This window comes from Mauremys mutica, chromosome 1 (genome assembly GCF_020497125.1).
Source record: "Mauremys mutica isolate MM-2020 ecotype Southern chromosome 1, ASM2049712v1, whole genome shotgun sequence".
NCBI lineage: Eukaryota > Metazoa > Chordata > Testudines > Geoemydidae > Mauremys > Mauremys mutica.
This window is the reverse complement of record NC_059072.1, coordinates 134,983,008-134,998,810: the sequence shown is the minus strand read 5'-3', so window position 1 is coordinate 134,998,810 and position 15,803 is coordinate 134,983,008. Positions and strand designations below refer to the sequence as shown.

Below are 15,803 nucleotides of genomic sequence, written 5' to 3'. Positions count from 1 at the left end.
GCAACATAATTAGCACAGAATGTACGGTACACGATCACTTTGGGATTATTGTCCCTATCTATAAAGAGACAAGACTGAAATCTTGTGTGTCACAGTTCTTCTGTGTGACCGAAGGGTTAACTGGGGTCTTGAGTGTGAGCTGGAGCTAAGCTTTACATTCTTTCCATGTTTACAGAGTTTTGCTCATTTGCATGAGTTTTGCTCCATTATAAAGAGTTGAATTTACTGCTTTCTCAATCATAATGTATGTTGGTTTGCTGAACTAATATTATGCCATTAATGTGTACACATTTTTGTGGATTTACATTTGTAGTGTAAAAATGTTCATAGAACTTGTAGCAAATGGAGACCCTAATATTCTGACTAACCACAGCCACTTTGATGCAGGATTGAATTTTGGCCTAATATAAATTCTGGCCAAGCATTTCCTATTCATGTATAGACTTTAATAAATGAGAATAGCTAGTGGAAAGTTCCTAAATCTATGAATGAATTTGTCAGTTCTATGGGATTTTGTCATGAACACCTTATTAGCTTCAGAAGCAGTATGCTCCTTCTTATACTGCTAATTTATTAACAGACATGGGATTTAGAATAAATTGTGAAACTCATAAAAAAACAAAAACCTAAAGCTTATTTTAGATTGAAAGAAATACCTGTGATAGTCTCCAATATTTTTATTTGTAATCATGACTACTTCAAGTTTGTGTAGGCCCTGTTTACACACACAACCCAAACTAGAGCTCAGTCCTTTATCAAGATTAGTTGTGACTAGCATCCATATTTAAAACTCTTTTTTGGGTGTCATCAAGGACAAGAAAAAGGGTAGCATAATTTTTAATTTAAGTTACAACATGGTTCCCTAATGTGATATAACATGTTTTCTTTGTGTTCGCACTCCAAAGAAGCAAATGTTACAACATGGACATCCCTAATTGGGGCCAAAAAACTTGTGATATGGTTCTCTTTTCTTGCTAAACGATCAGTTGGTGTCATTAGAAAAAAAATATTTGTGAATTGGAGACTAAAGCAGTATGCCTTTATAAGCAAGCATATGCTTCAACTTACACCTGACTATTCAAACAGAACACATAACTTTCATGAGGGAACCTGCTTGACAGACTCATTTGATGATCACAGTTAGTTTATAGAGGCCCTGCTTTTTTTCTTTTCTGTCTGGTAGATGCCATTTTAGTTACTTCTACTCTAGTAGATGCTTTTTTAGCCTTCCATTACATCATTTGAATCTACTGAATGCTCACTTGCTTTAAAAAATGACTTGCTCTGTGTATCTAACAAGGTCCATGTTATTTGATATGCATTCCTAAGACCTTGGTGTCAGAGTCTACCCTCACTTGAAACTGGGGGGTTTCAAAGTGAGGACCCGCATGTCTTCCCCCACCCCAAAATCCTAGGGTAGGTCCCCTTTGCTGCCACCACCTCGGTCAATTACGTGGGCCGGGACACCCCTGTTTTCCCCCTGTCTCCCTTCAAAGACACTCCCTGGGAACACAGATCAACTCACAGAGGAGGAACCTTCCCCCTCCCCTCTCTTCCCTCTCTCCAGCCTGCTCCGGAGAGAGAGATACCTTGATTCAAACTCCTTGAATCTCACACACACAGGGAAGCAGCCCACTTCCCCCCCTCCCTCTCTCCTAGCCACTGTGGAGAGATACACACCGATTCAACTCTGTGAATCACCGAGAAAGAATGTCTTAGCCCCTTCCCCTATATCCACAGTAGAAGGGATTTAATCAAATCCTTATAGAAAGAATTTATTAAAAGAAAAATAAGAAAATACAGAATCTCTATGAGTCCAAGCTGGATACTCATAGGGTATAACCTTGCTAAGTTCTGGAGAGAATCCTCTCTCTTCTCAGTACAACCAGTACAGGCAGAATTAGGAATAATCAATAACAAACACACAGAATTGCAAACATAGGAATCAAATCATAAGACTAATTCGCCTTTCTAATTAATACTCACTATTAATTAGTAGAAACTACTCCAGGAGAACTTGGAGACATGACTGTCCTCTCTTAGATCCAAAAAGAGTTCTAACAAAGAACACAGACAAAGGCTTCCCTCCACAGAGATTTGAAAAAAATCTTGTCTCTGATTGGTCCTCTGGTCAGGTGGTCATCAGGTACTGCATGTTAACCCTTTACAGGTAAAAGAGACCTTAACCCTGATCTGTTTATTTATGACACGCCCCCCAAATCGCAGACAGTGGGGGAACCACACTGGCGGTGATTTCCTTGTAGAACTTTAAAATAAACAGATTAACAAAACACATGCACTATTACATATACTACTAAGTATGTAAACAACAAGATATTTGACATTGAACAACACTTTTTATGCATTTGCCCGGACATACTTGGCGACGTCCTTGCCCTGACACTTGGTTTATATATTACTAGTTATATCTAAAACATCAGATTTGTGTTCACTATCTCTAAAGTCTGAATACAGTATCTTTGAACTCTTTATTGCTGATTTGGGAGACAAAAAATTGATCCTGGAATAAATTTAAATGCGGTGCTTGTCTGGGGGTGGGGGGAAGGAGAGCGAAGTGTCTGTAGACTTGCCACTGGGATTACCTATATCCTTCACATTATATTCTCCATGTGCTCATTTAAAACACCTTTGTCTGCCCCATATAGAAACCTTGCTTTATCTAGAGGGAAGATTGTCTGGTTATTGAAGTAACACCTTTCACAGGACTAAACAGTAACAAAAATTTAACTACTATGCTGTAGCTCAACCAGAAGATAGGGCTTGATGCAGGAACCCACTTGATGAAATTATATGGACTGTCTTATGCAAGAGGTCAGACTACATGATCATAATGATTCCTCCTGGCCCTAATACTTGTGAACCACATAAGCAGGAAGAAAAACAGTGAGATTCCTTTTATGGCTAACCTCCATCACTGAGCCTCCATCACTGAGCCTTTCTGCATAGTATTAGTATCTGATCTCATCTGGTATCCTATATTGTTTAGTCACTGCATAATTCTAGAAGATGCTGTTCATTCTTGTTTTGTGTTTCTAGTATATGCATTTTTGCAAGCAGAGCAAGAGTAATGTTTCCAAGAACTTCCTAGGATCAGAATAATTCTGGAATGCTCAAAAATAAAGACATCAATGAGATCTGTGGAGTTGGGGTGACAGATTACAATAGCAGCATTGGACTAAAACTTCTACTGTCCAAAGACAGATGTAGATGATGGAAGCTGGGGGTCCTTCCAGGGATAGTGTGTAGGCAAGAGAAGTCAACTCTCTCCTTTTTCAGTTTCTGTCCAGTGGTAGTCTGTTGAGATTTCTACAGGTTATTGTATCTCTGCTGTGGGGACCTGTTTTTGTATAAGGCTCAGTCTAGGAGGTATCTGATAAATTTGAAACTCCTCCCCCAAGCCCTTCTGGATGCTGAATGTGAGAAGGAACATTCTCTGTTCCATCCACCCCTATTCAAGTGCCTCTTCACTTCTCTGAGGTGATCACTGCTGCTCTGCCCCTTTCAGTTTTCTGGCTTCCACAAGAACGGATCCATTTCAGAACTTCAGTTCTTATGTTCTGCTTCCCATTGAATAGCTCCAATTCCTGCTTCTGAAGCTGTTTGGAGTTTTCCCAAGCAACACCACCATGAAATTGACTTGATTCTTGTCAGTTTCACGCTGCTTGCAGTGTTTTTAATAGATGATGTGAAAACTGACAAGACCAGTCAAATTTCACAAGGCTGAAACTTGAAAAAACTGAGCAACAGTTAGAAGCACTGAAACTGATAGTTTTCAGGAAGATTACACATTACATTGGTTTACAGTCTTAACATGTGGCTTAAAGGTAACCTGAAAAAAGGGCTACAAGCATACTTTTTATTTCTGAAAAGTTTAGCTTCTGCTGAAATTGATAGCATTTGCCTGGAAAAATTTCCTGCTTGCCAGAGAAGCAGATGAGTGAATTTTTCAAGCTGCGCTTTAGTCTAACTAGAGACAATGTAAAACCATAAAGTAGAGTTGCTTTGGTACAGTATTCTGCCATGTTTGAATTGCTTGTGTCTTTAATATGCAAAGAGTCCCTTCATTTAAGGACATTTTTCTAACAGTAGCATCATAATGCGCTTCTGAAATCTGTTCAGGAAACATGTGACAGTGAACTAGATAACAGGCTCGGTTGTTCTTAAGATTCTTAAAGTAACATTTATTTTCTTATTTTAGAAACTTCAGTTTTGAAGATGAATTTGTAAATATTCCTAGAGATATTGCCCAGGTAACCAGGGAAGCTGGAGTAGAAAAGCTCATTCACATCTCTCACCTGAATGCTGACATGAAAAGTCCTTCCAAATACCTTAGGAATAAAGTGAGTCTGAGTTCAGTCTGTATTTTATTCAGAAGACTGAAAAGTTTTGCCAGATCCATTTCAAGAGATTACTTTAGGAACTGTGTCCACTTAGTTATATTTTCCCTGGTTGGGAGCAATTCCTAAAATGTAGTCTCCTTACACCATTAGACACAGTGCGCCTGGGCCTGAGCCCAGTGCAGTGTGCCCTTCAGTGTGTATACAGACCCACCTAGCTCTCCATACGCATTTCTAGGGGGAAAAAAAAGTAATCTTTGATCTAATCTGGTTTACCCCTATATCCTCAAGCATCCCCTGCATCTAGTATCACTCTCATTAAGAGGAGGGAGCTGTCTTGGTCAGCAAAAATGTCGATATTTGGGAACAGGCCTAACGACCGGTGGTGGTGTGGCATATGAGTGGGGTAAGTGGGTAGTGGGAATGAAGAAATGGGGGGCAAGAGTATAGAAAGGCTTCAAAATTACTGTCTTTTGTATTGGGATTACAGCACATAGGCTCTCTTCTACCACAATTATCAGTACAGTCAAACCTCGCAGTAACACGCCCCGCTATAATGCGAAACCGCACATAACGCGATCATAGGTTGGCTCCCCTTTAAGGCATAATACAGTACTGTACCAATGGTCCCCAACACCATGGCAGGGGAGAGAAGCTGCAGCCCCGCACCTGCCGGGGACAGAGAGCACCGGCGCCCGCAGCCCCGGAGTTCTCTGTCCCCGGCAGGCCGGGGGCCACGGCTCCTCTCCCCTGCTGGGCACTAGGCAGCGCACATCAGTGCACCGCGTTGGGGACCACTGACAAACTGACTGGTTTGAAACCCTGCTCTACCACAACCCCGCATTTAGCGCGATGGAAGTTTTTGGACCCCAAACATCGCATTATAGCAGGGTTTCACTGTACTAGTCTTTAATCTCTTTTTCTTAATAGGGAATACCATATTTTTCTGCTCCCTTGCTTTTTTTCAGATGGCTTCTGCCTCATTTTTGGTTATGTAGGCCTCTCCGTGAACTCACCAGACTTTCACAGTATCAAAGCAAAATTTTAAAATGGGGGCCAAATCACATTAGGACAATTCTAAAAAATGAGTTATAGCCCTGGTTTCTAACTAGGCTAGAATATAGTTTGGCCTTGTCAACGTAGGCCAGCCAAATGTTAGAAAACAATTCAGCTGCAACCAAGTTTAAACTGTAGTCAAGCAGAGTTTTTCAACTCATTTGTGATAGCAAAGTGGGGGCCTGTGACTCACCTGATTTATTCTGAACCCTGCATGTGGGGAATGTGAAATGTGCTGAGGCCAAGCTATTTCTTAAACTCCTTTGCTTTATGTATTTATCTCGTCACTAAGGAGGGAGTTACGTAAGTAACCTATAACTGAGTCCCATTAAAGAAATGTTGATGGTGCTTCTGTGGGTTGCCCTGAGAACTGCACGTTGCTATACCTCTGTGCATCTCAAAGACCAAATGGCCTGGATGGAAATAATGTTGAGATGTTATTGCCAGAGTTAGTTCATGGAATATTTTATTCAGGTATTGTTACAATGAATGATGCGATAATACTCTGTATATCCGTGTTTCTCAACAACCAATCTGGGGACCGGTGCTGGTCCTGAGAACACAGTTTAGGAAGGCAGCAAGCTGGTCCCTGGTATCAAAAAGGTTGAGAAACCCCCAGCCTGTTTAGAGTAGATCACATTAATGAGATGTTGTTTGGTTTGTTTATATTGATTTAATGCAGGCTGTTGGAGAGAGGGTAGTGAGGGAGGAATTTCCAGATGCTGTCATTATGAAGCCCGCTGAGATATTTGGAAGAGAGGACCGGTTTTTCAATTATTATGCAAGTATGTATTGCAATAAAACAATATGCAATCTATATAACTAACCCTGGAGGCTGTAGAAGTAGGGAATAAATAATTTGCCTTCTCAAGGGGACAAGCACACTTGTTCTGCAAAGCTCCTGTACTTTAAGGCATCTATATCATGTAAATAAAACTGAACCTCATGTTTAAGATCATGACCTGTGGGGATTAGGAAAGAATATTCAGTGTCTACTCTGAAAAGTGACTTTATAGTATTTGACTTCATGTTTTTATCTGGAGTGTTTGAGACACTGTCTGCTTATTTTATCTAATTGCCAGTGCTGGAGTGCAACAATTGAGCTGGGTTCTCTTTCTGGCTCATGCATCATCAAGAATAAAGATTCTGCAACTGTCATTTATTTAGCAATTCTGATGCTGATACATGAGCCAGAATAGAATCCAGGTCCCTCTCCCAAGGTTGTATGGGTTATGCACTGCTAATTGCAGTAAAAGGTAATAAACATTTTAGACTGTGGTTGAATAAGACTGTTTATGAACTTTTTAAACATAGTCCCTTTCCATAGTAGCTCAACACTGTGTAGTTGCATTTTGGCTCATCTGCCTTGCTCTGAAACATCATGTGTTGGTTATTGCCCAATGCCCCGAGTTACTGATTACATTCTTAAGTTACTCATTGTCTCCTTTACCAGAGATGCGTACCTTTGGTGGTGTGCCACTTATTGCTCTTGGCAAGAAAACAGAGAAGCAACCTGTATATGTAGGTATTTAAAAAAAAAAAAAGGCAAAACAAAACTTGTTTTCAAACCACATGTAGAATTGCTTTTCTAAAGTTATTTTAAAAATATTTTTAAACTAATATAAATATTTCTCTTAGGTTGTTGACGTAGCCAAGGCAATTATTAGTGCAATTAAGGATCCTGATGCTAAAGGGAAAACATATGCCTTGACTGGGTAGGTTACTCATCTGATTCTAATTAACTATAGTGATTTTGTGTGGTGCCTTTTTTCACATATTATTAAGCCCAATCATTTTCAGTTTAAACCAATTTTTACTGAAAAAGTCCCAGATTTTACAAGATTTTCTGATTTTTCACCCTACTTTTCTATAATTCAGATATATAAAAAATAACTTGTTTTATTAGGAAAATACAATACATTGCATGAGAGAGATGTATTATGATAATACATTAGTCTGTGTGTATATGCAAAGCTACCTGTCGAAGTAAGGCTATGTACTAGTCTAGAAGATACAATAAACAAACAGGTCCACACACTCTGAAGTGTGCGTGCATCTGAACATACTGATGAATCTCACGTACACATTTCAAGCCGTTAGCAGGTAATGATTTAAAGATTTGACATACTAAAATGGGAAGAAAATGAAAATCTGTATCAGAATACATTTCAGAACACAAGGAACTGTTCGGAATTAAAAAAAAACAAAAAAAAAAACCACAGGAGAAAGGGATGAAGTTGAGTGTATGCGCTGTAAACGGTGTGGCCCAATTATTAAATGTAAATATTTATAGGCCAGTATTTCTAAGTCTACAGCAGTAAACTGTTTATTCAAATGAAAAGTTTTATTGGGGATTAGAAAGCTATTTTCTTAATTCAGAGGTGGCATTGTGTTTTGAGTTCTGTTTTAGTTCTGCAGCAAACCACATTGATGAACGGAATTCAAAGCATTAATCTACTGAATATTCCCACCCCCCATCTTTCCGTCCACCAAAATAAACCCCGATATTTACCCAGAAAAACTGTTAATAGTTTTTTGCACTGATTTTAACTTGTTTTTGTTGTTGTAGTGAACACTGATAAATTCCCAGGAAAAAATAAATAAAAACTAAAAATGAAGGGTCCTACATATTATGTAGTAAATTCTGTTTCCCCGTTGTGTTATACATTCTGTTTTAGCTGGAATAAATTCCATCTCCTTTGTTTGAAAAAAATAATAATAAAAAACACAGACTTGAGCCATGAGTGTTAATATTCTGGTGACCCCAATTAGGGCTCCATTGTATTTATTGTTGTATACATATTCGGAGAAATAGGCAGTCCTGCTTGTAGAGCTCACAATCTAACTAGACAAGATAGATAAAGCGTGTAGGAAAGGGATACAACATACAGGCAGATGGTTAATGTTTAACACATGACATTCTGTTCTGGGTTTTCTTTTTTTGTCTAATGTGAACATCAACACAGGGAACCGTTCTTATGAACACTGATTTTTTTATTATATAGGATTTAGTAACATATGTGCTGTCATGATATTCTATAAAGGAAGTGAGAGAGGAGTAAGCTTAAAGAGAAATTTGTATGCATTATTTCATTAGCATGGAGAAAACTATCAGCCAGTTCCCTGAAGAACATAATTTAACATCTTACTGTAAATTTAGAAATCTATTTGTCAGTTACACCTCCCTTATTCCACCATTAACAAGTGTATCTCTGTTCGTTAAGAGCCCCATTTAGATGTTTTCATGAAGTAGAAACAGCTCACTTAAAATCTTTATTTTTGGTAATTCTGATTTATAATACCTGGTATTTAAGATAAAGTAGTAATACAAGGTAGAGGCAAAAACTAAAGGAGAAATCCCACTGACTTTGGTGAAAGCCTCTGATGTAGACCCTTAGATTTGGAGAGAATTCTGGAACAACTCTGTAGGGGCACTCAGAACCAAACTGGGTAGCAACTCAGTGGTCTAAGCACAAAAATTCCAGGGTAGAATAGGATATCAGCAAACTCCCAAGAGCCAAATTTTGCTCTGACTTCCACATTTCAGTGATGTAATATGGGGTCAAAGCAGAATTAGGTCTAGTTAGTCTATGAGGCGAGAGAAGCATTTGATTTACATCATGGAGAGGAATGATAGCTAAGTAGTCAAGTTACAAAGTGCTTCTAAAAAAAACCCTCCACACGATTATATAAAATATGTTTAGTAGCCTGGGACTTGGGTTGTAAAAACCCTATCTGTGACTTAATAACTTTTCTGTATTCATTAGTTTATGATATTTTCACTATGGTATCCCTCCAGTTTCATATGCAGTGGATACTGGTGGTCAGTCTTTCCCTCTTGTGATGTCATTTAATGTGGCTTTATAAGAATGAGGTATTAAAGGGGCACTGTCAGTTTGAAGTCTGTCAGCGTTTTCAATTCTGGGTGCCTAAAGTTAGGCTCATAAATCCATATTTAGGCACCTAAATATAGGTGGCTTGATTTTTCCAAAGGTGCTGAGATCCACAAATCCCATTGTAGTCAATAGAAACTGCTGGTTCTCAGCACCACTGAAAATCAGGCCACCTACATTTAGGTGGCTCCTAACTCTGCATTTAGATATCTGACTCTAGGCACACAAATTAGAAAATATTTGACCTAGTCAGTTTAAAAAAAAAAATAGTTAAAGATGTTGCTGTACTATCCTTGGTCTGGTGCCCCTGATAACTTTTGTGGTTTTTCCATAGTATTTTCCATATTCTTTAAGAAAATGGAATTACACAATTATTAAACGTTGCTCTTCCTTCCCAAGAGCTTGTCAGTTGTGGGCACAAGCTCTGATACATGGAAACACAAAGTTTTCCCATCAGAACCAAGGCTTGTCAAACTGAAGTTTGTTCACCTCTCTGAGTCAATTGTCCCAACCTGCAGTTTCATGGCCATCTGCACAGATGTAATGTGTGTAGTTTAACAAGCTCACTTGCTGGTCACCATAATCCTGGCACTGTCTGATCCTCCTGTGTTTACAGCTGGATCTGAAATCCCACTTTCCCCTGGAAACTAAATATGAAAATACCACCGAGTATTACTTCTGGAATGCCCCGACTTTATGATAGTTACAACAGTCACATCAGGGCTTGTGGGTCATCAAGGTCACTGGTTGCTAGCTGAGAATTCCCAATAAATCCTTCAGAGACCAAAGTCGTTGGCATGTTCAATGCTCCTTCGATCATGACCTGCATGACAACGTTATGAGGATTCAGACAGACTGTGTGATATATCACATAGCTCAGTAATAAAGGGCTGCCATGGGCAGTTGTTATGATTTGGCAACAGAGTTCTGACAAATCCTTATATGGGCCAAGAAAAATTCTCTATTAGGCTCAGCCTTTTACTTAACAGGAGTACTAAACTGCCAGGACAAACTGGCAAAATCAGATCAAGAACCAGGCAGGGGAGTGGGATCGCCAATAATTTGTTTTCTTCTTAATCTGCCACAACTGTGTGTGGAACTAGTGCCCAACCTGATAAGCAGGAAAATGACACTCCAGTGCTAAAGCTATTAGCCCTGGGGCGGGTGGATTTTTTTTTTTCCTGGGAGGTTTCCTTTATTTCTACCACTCTGCCTTCTCACTGAGAGGCAAAGTCCTCCAGATAATAGGTAAATTCTTGGTCCAGAGGTGTTCTGGTAGCCCATGATCTCTCCCCTGTTAGAGTTGGGTACCACCCCCTTTTCCTTGGCAAAGTCTGCTATTTGGGGTCCTAGTTCAAAACAAGATGTTGGTGAATCTAAACAAAATCCACTACTTCCTGGCCTCCTTCCAGGGCAAGATGGATAGAAGTCTGAGTGTTAGGACACTGCAAGTCCAGTTCAGTCACAACACTGAAAACGTTGTACCCAGGTTTAATAAGGCCATATTTAAATGTGGCAAGCTCATTAAAGGCAATAGACTTAGACCTTGGGGATGAATCTGGTTGGTATCACTAAGCTCATAAAACCTATTGTGTCCTCACGCTCTGTATATGATGCTTGTACGTTTTACTGACCTCACTGCTTGCTGTTTCAAACAACACAGTTTTCTCTTGAGCCATTAAATTTCCCTTAATGCTGCCCTCTGGCAACAACAGTGAAAAATCATTTAGATTGAAGAAAAGTAGATGTTGCTATGTTTACTTGAATATTTGCAAAAGGAGGCATGAAACAGCATCATTTAACTGGTACCCTTTTTTTGCAGACCTCATCGATACCTTCTTTATGACTTGGTAGACTATCTGTATGCGACAGCCCATAGATACTATCTCCCATACCCACTCCCACGTCCTCTCTACCAGTAAGTAGAATTCTTTCTTGGCTTAGAAATTGCCGCCCGTCAAGTGGGTAGAAGCATGAAGAATTTAAAGTAACTGATTATTTGCATTGGTCTTTAAACTTTACTACAGGATAACTGCAAGGGATGTAATAAGAGGTTGATGTAGACTGAATTTCCCAAAATACTCATCAGTTATTTTAGTTCTCATGCTCAGCCAAAAATCCACCCATTAGGCCGTACTGCAATTAAGTGTGCAGTTGTTGTAATCTTAAGGTAACTCTTCACTATGCATGCTCACTATGCAATTATTAAATGGTCTCATTTTTGCTAAACCAAAACTAACCAAAGGTGTCCAGATCTGCTGTGTGTTCAGTCATTCAGTGGCAAAATGAATCCACTTACATTAGCACTGCAGAGACAGCATAGCTATGAGGGAGTGAACTGGATTCTTTTCTGGCCTTGAGTATCGTCAACAGAACTGTTAAGTAAATCAGCAACACCAAATTTTGCCCTTTTACCTTTGGAGACCATGGGATTGTATAAGGATAACAGAAGGCAGAAATTGGCTTACGGAATCATGACTATTGAATGATAATGCATAAACCAGAAAAAAAATCTTGGATCTTAGATTCCAGGCTTGGTTTGCAGGGCTAGCAGTTAGAAAACCCACCTGTTCACTTAAACTGAGCAAATCTCATGTTGAGGCATTGAGCAAAAATAAACATTGGGTTTCATCACCCTACTGCCATTTTCAATCATTTTTTAAAGACTAAAACTGCACTTTTTATAATATGGAAATTATATATGCAAATAGCTCCAAACTACATCCCCTGGCTTGCACATCCATTAAATTGTTGCTGTCAGCAAGCATGCTTTAGCCTTAGAGGCTTTGAATTGCACCACTTATGAGTGGTGAGATTATTGCCTATGCCTTCCAAGGAGCAAAGCTTGAAAAAGAGGCATACTAGTCCCTCTAGTTTCAAAAGTGGGATTATAAATGAGGATTTATTAAATGTGGATTTTTATCTCCCTCCCCTATCCCACACATACACATCATTTCCCTGAAGGTGGGAGATGGAAGAATGTCGTAGCGATCATTTATAGTAATCAGAACCATAACTGAGAATTTGCTGAAACCTTAACATTCCTAACTATGCACTAATGGAATTTCCAGCTAGGAAAATGAAATATGGAACAGAAAATGCTAATTCCTTGGGTAGTCTGAATATTCATGCCTGTCTGAATTGCCTTCTGTGTATCTGTATCATGACAATACTCACGTTTGCACCATTTTTCATGGTTACAGTTTATTTGCAAGATTCTTTGAGATTAGTCCATTTGAACCATGGACAACGAGAGACAAAGTGGATCGGGTAGGTCTGGGGAAGCACAGTTAATCTTTTCATTGGGGAAGTGTTATGAATGTTTCTTAGCAATCCAAGGAGTAATGAAACATGATGTCCCTGCAGATTGTGTATTGCAGTTTTTCAATCTGTTCCACAAATAGAATTTGGTGTGTTAGTATCATTAACAGAATGTATAAACCCTGCAAACATTCTCAGACTGTTCTTGGAGACAAAAATCTCTTTATGGAGAGGTTAAGATTTCAGAGTACTCCTTTACTGACTTCAAATGTCCTCATGGGATACATAGCATAGTTGCTGCAGCTACTGTACCCCATGAATTCCCACTTACTTTTACCTGTCCAGGCCTGTTGGATGATGTGGGAGTTGACTGCAAAGGGATGCATACCTGAAGCAGCCTGGAGGTTCTTCTGGTTTATTCTGGCAGCTATTGAATGGGAAATCAAGGCCAGCTGGGTTTGGCACATTTCTCTTAAACATGTAAGGAAGGAGCCAGGCTGACTGACAACTGAATTGTTGACAGTAACCTGGAAAGATAAACCTTTTCTCTTAAGTATCAGAGGAAGGGGTGGCTGGGAAGAGAGAACTATTGTAAGTAGACATCTGGCATGCAGCTGACTGTTTTCTGTTGGAAAGTTTGCCTGTTTTTGTGCAGTGAGTGAGGATTTTTTTCCTAGTTTTATATGCACTTAAATAAATCACAAGCATCTTCCCTTGAAGCACAGTTAAGCATACATAGCTATTTTCTGCAGGATTTTTGTTTTACTAGGGTAGGCAGAAGGGAATTTGGTTTAATATCCCATCCAGATGATGACACCTTTTAACAACTCAAGGTGAAATCTCGGCATTGGGTATGACTGAAGTCCTAATTTAACTCTGGAATCCGTGATCTTCTGACCAATAAGCAAAAGTGTTGCCTCTTGACATTTATCCATAACTTTTCATAGTTGCTTTTAATGTAGTTTTAGCTATGTGGTTCTTGCCAAATCCTGTTTCAACTGTGAAAATGTGGGTATTAGCCAATATTAACATATCAAAGCCTTGCTATTCCATGGGTAAGGTTAGCAAAAATGCAGTCATACCCCCTAATGTCAGTACCTGATGTAATTTTTTCCAAAGGTTATTGGTGATATTCCACACATCTTTGCATAAATGGAGTTATTTAGATAACCTTTCACTAAGGTAGGGCAGCAGTAGTCTGACTGAACATAATGTGTGCATCACTTTTAATTGGACGCAGCGTGGTCTGCAGGACATGGCACTGGACTGAGTCGGGAAACTCAGGTTCTGTTCCCAGATCTGCTCACTGTGTGACCTTGGGCAAGTCACTTGTGCTTCAGTTTCCACTTCTGTGAAATAGAAACATCTCACCCCCTTGGTAAAGCACTTTGAGATCCCTTGTTAAAAGTGCTATGTAAGAGCTTCTTATTTATTCGTGAGTTAGTCCAGGGCATATTGCAAATACTTGACCCTCTTTCCTTGCTCTGCCACCCTAGAGAAAGTTGCCCTCAATTGGTCTGTTGTGATCATAACAATGCAGCTCATAGGCGCACTAGCTTCAGTGGGCTCAGCTGGATAAACTGCTTGCAAGCCTTTGTTGTTGGATCACAGTGGGATACCCACAACACTAAGGTTCTCAGGGGTTGTAATGTTCTAAACCAAAACTAGCAAAATCCAGCTGTCTTCCTGCTCCAAGGTGAGCAGCTGCAGCAGTCAAGATTAAACAGAGTTTGATAATGCAGTTGCTGGAGCACACAGCAGAGAAGCAAGGGAAGTGTTTTTAATGGAGGGTTCAAAGCTGTGGTGTAGCAGAGATGAGGCTAAAATGCTGCTGGTGTGCAGCTACATAGGGTGAACCTAAATAGCATAAACAAAGATATGTGTAGAGGTTTTGTTGGTGCAAGGACATGGTGCAAATGCTGATCTCAGGAATCCAGAATCAAATTTTAATTACCTCATTTTAAAGAGCTTTCATAGTGTTGCCAGCGCAGAATGCTCGAGGACAGCAACAGTGGTCCGTTGCCCGGTGTGCTTCGCTCCAATAAACACACCAAGGTGGAGAAGCAGTTAAAGTTTATTTGAGCCCAAATAAGGTGCAAGGGAGACATAGCAATCTCAAATCCTGCACACAGATGCAAGCTGTGTTTCTCCTCTTATACATGATTTTAGCTAGGCATTTTCATTACCGCCCACTATTCTCCCCCCCCCCTTTACTCCCCTCCTATATAGTAGACACATTGTATAGCTAGCAATTACACTAAGCAAATTAAATCATTCTTGACAGCAAACAATTTATCTCGTTAGTAACTTTTCAAGGCTGTTAGCTTTTTTACTCTCTTTGGCTGAGGGAGGCAGAATAACAAATCAGACACAAGTAGGCCTCTTTATTATCTCCTGGTGCCAGTGTTGCACTGATAAGGAGCTGTTTACACATTCCATTCTTAATTCTGGCCCGCAAGGTCAATCAGAGTCCAACATGGAGGTACTCTGGACAAACATAGCACCAACCTGGGCTCATTCAGGCCTGGCACAGAAAGGCCTCATTAACACTGTGGTTTTCCACCCTCCTGAGTTACCTAGGGCTATGCCTAATGACACCAACAATAGCAAAGGTAGCAAATTTTCTTCATTAAAAACTGCAAATTTTCTAAAGTTATAACAATTCTTTTAAAATGACAATTTTAGCCATATGTATGTGGCTTTAAAGTTCAAGCTCAGTTGTAATGTGTGAAATGGAAGAGGTTATGGAATATGCTCCCAAGGTCCTATCACTTGAGCCCTTTTAAACTTGGACTTGAACCAAAACATTGGGGAATATACAGTAAGGAACAATCTTGCACTATCTACCAGAGGAGGAGCTAAATGAGTGAATATATCTTTGTATGAGAGAATCTGTACAGGACTGCAAACTGAATAAAGCAGCCCATCACAGTTGTTAGTTCAGTGTAAGTTTTCTGACAAACTGCCAGAGAAGTAATTTCAGTCCAGCTATGTGCTTGTGAATGCAAGGTCAGCATTAATTCTTTGCAGGTGGTGCACAGTAAACTTCTCATTAATATATGAAAGAGAAGGGAGGGAGTAAAGAAATGCAGTGCATTTGCTTGTCTCCTCTGTACCCTAATATAAATCTGCAACTCCTGTTGAAGCTAATTCAGGACACAAATGTACATGACTTCTTTGGATCAGGCCTGCCTGCAGGCCCTCCCCCACCACCAAACACACACATCCATGTATG

The 15,803-nt window shown here is 39.7% G+C and overlaps 1 protein-coding gene across 1 annotated transcript in view; it reads left to right on the top strand.

Moving 5' to 3' along the window:
• Window positions 1–15,803, top strand: part of NDUFA9 (NADH:ubiquinone oxidoreductase subunit A9) — a 35,899-nt gene that overhangs the window by 19,392 nt on the left and 704 nt on the right. Inside the window, exons 5-10 of the mRNA XM_044996775.1 lie at window positions 4,220–4,361; window positions 6,097–6,199; window positions 6,868–6,935; window positions 7,053–7,129; window positions 11,130–11,225; window positions 12,511–12,577. Of these exons, the coding sequence (XP_044852710.1) occupies window positions 4,220–4,361; window positions 6,097–6,199; window positions 6,868–6,935; window positions 7,053–7,129; window positions 11,130–11,225; window positions 12,511–12,577 (553 nt within the window). The remainder of the gene's footprint in view (window positions 1–4,219; window positions 4,362–6,096; window positions 6,200–6,867; window positions 6,936–7,052; window positions 7,130–11,129; window positions 11,226–12,510; window positions 12,578–15,803) is intronic.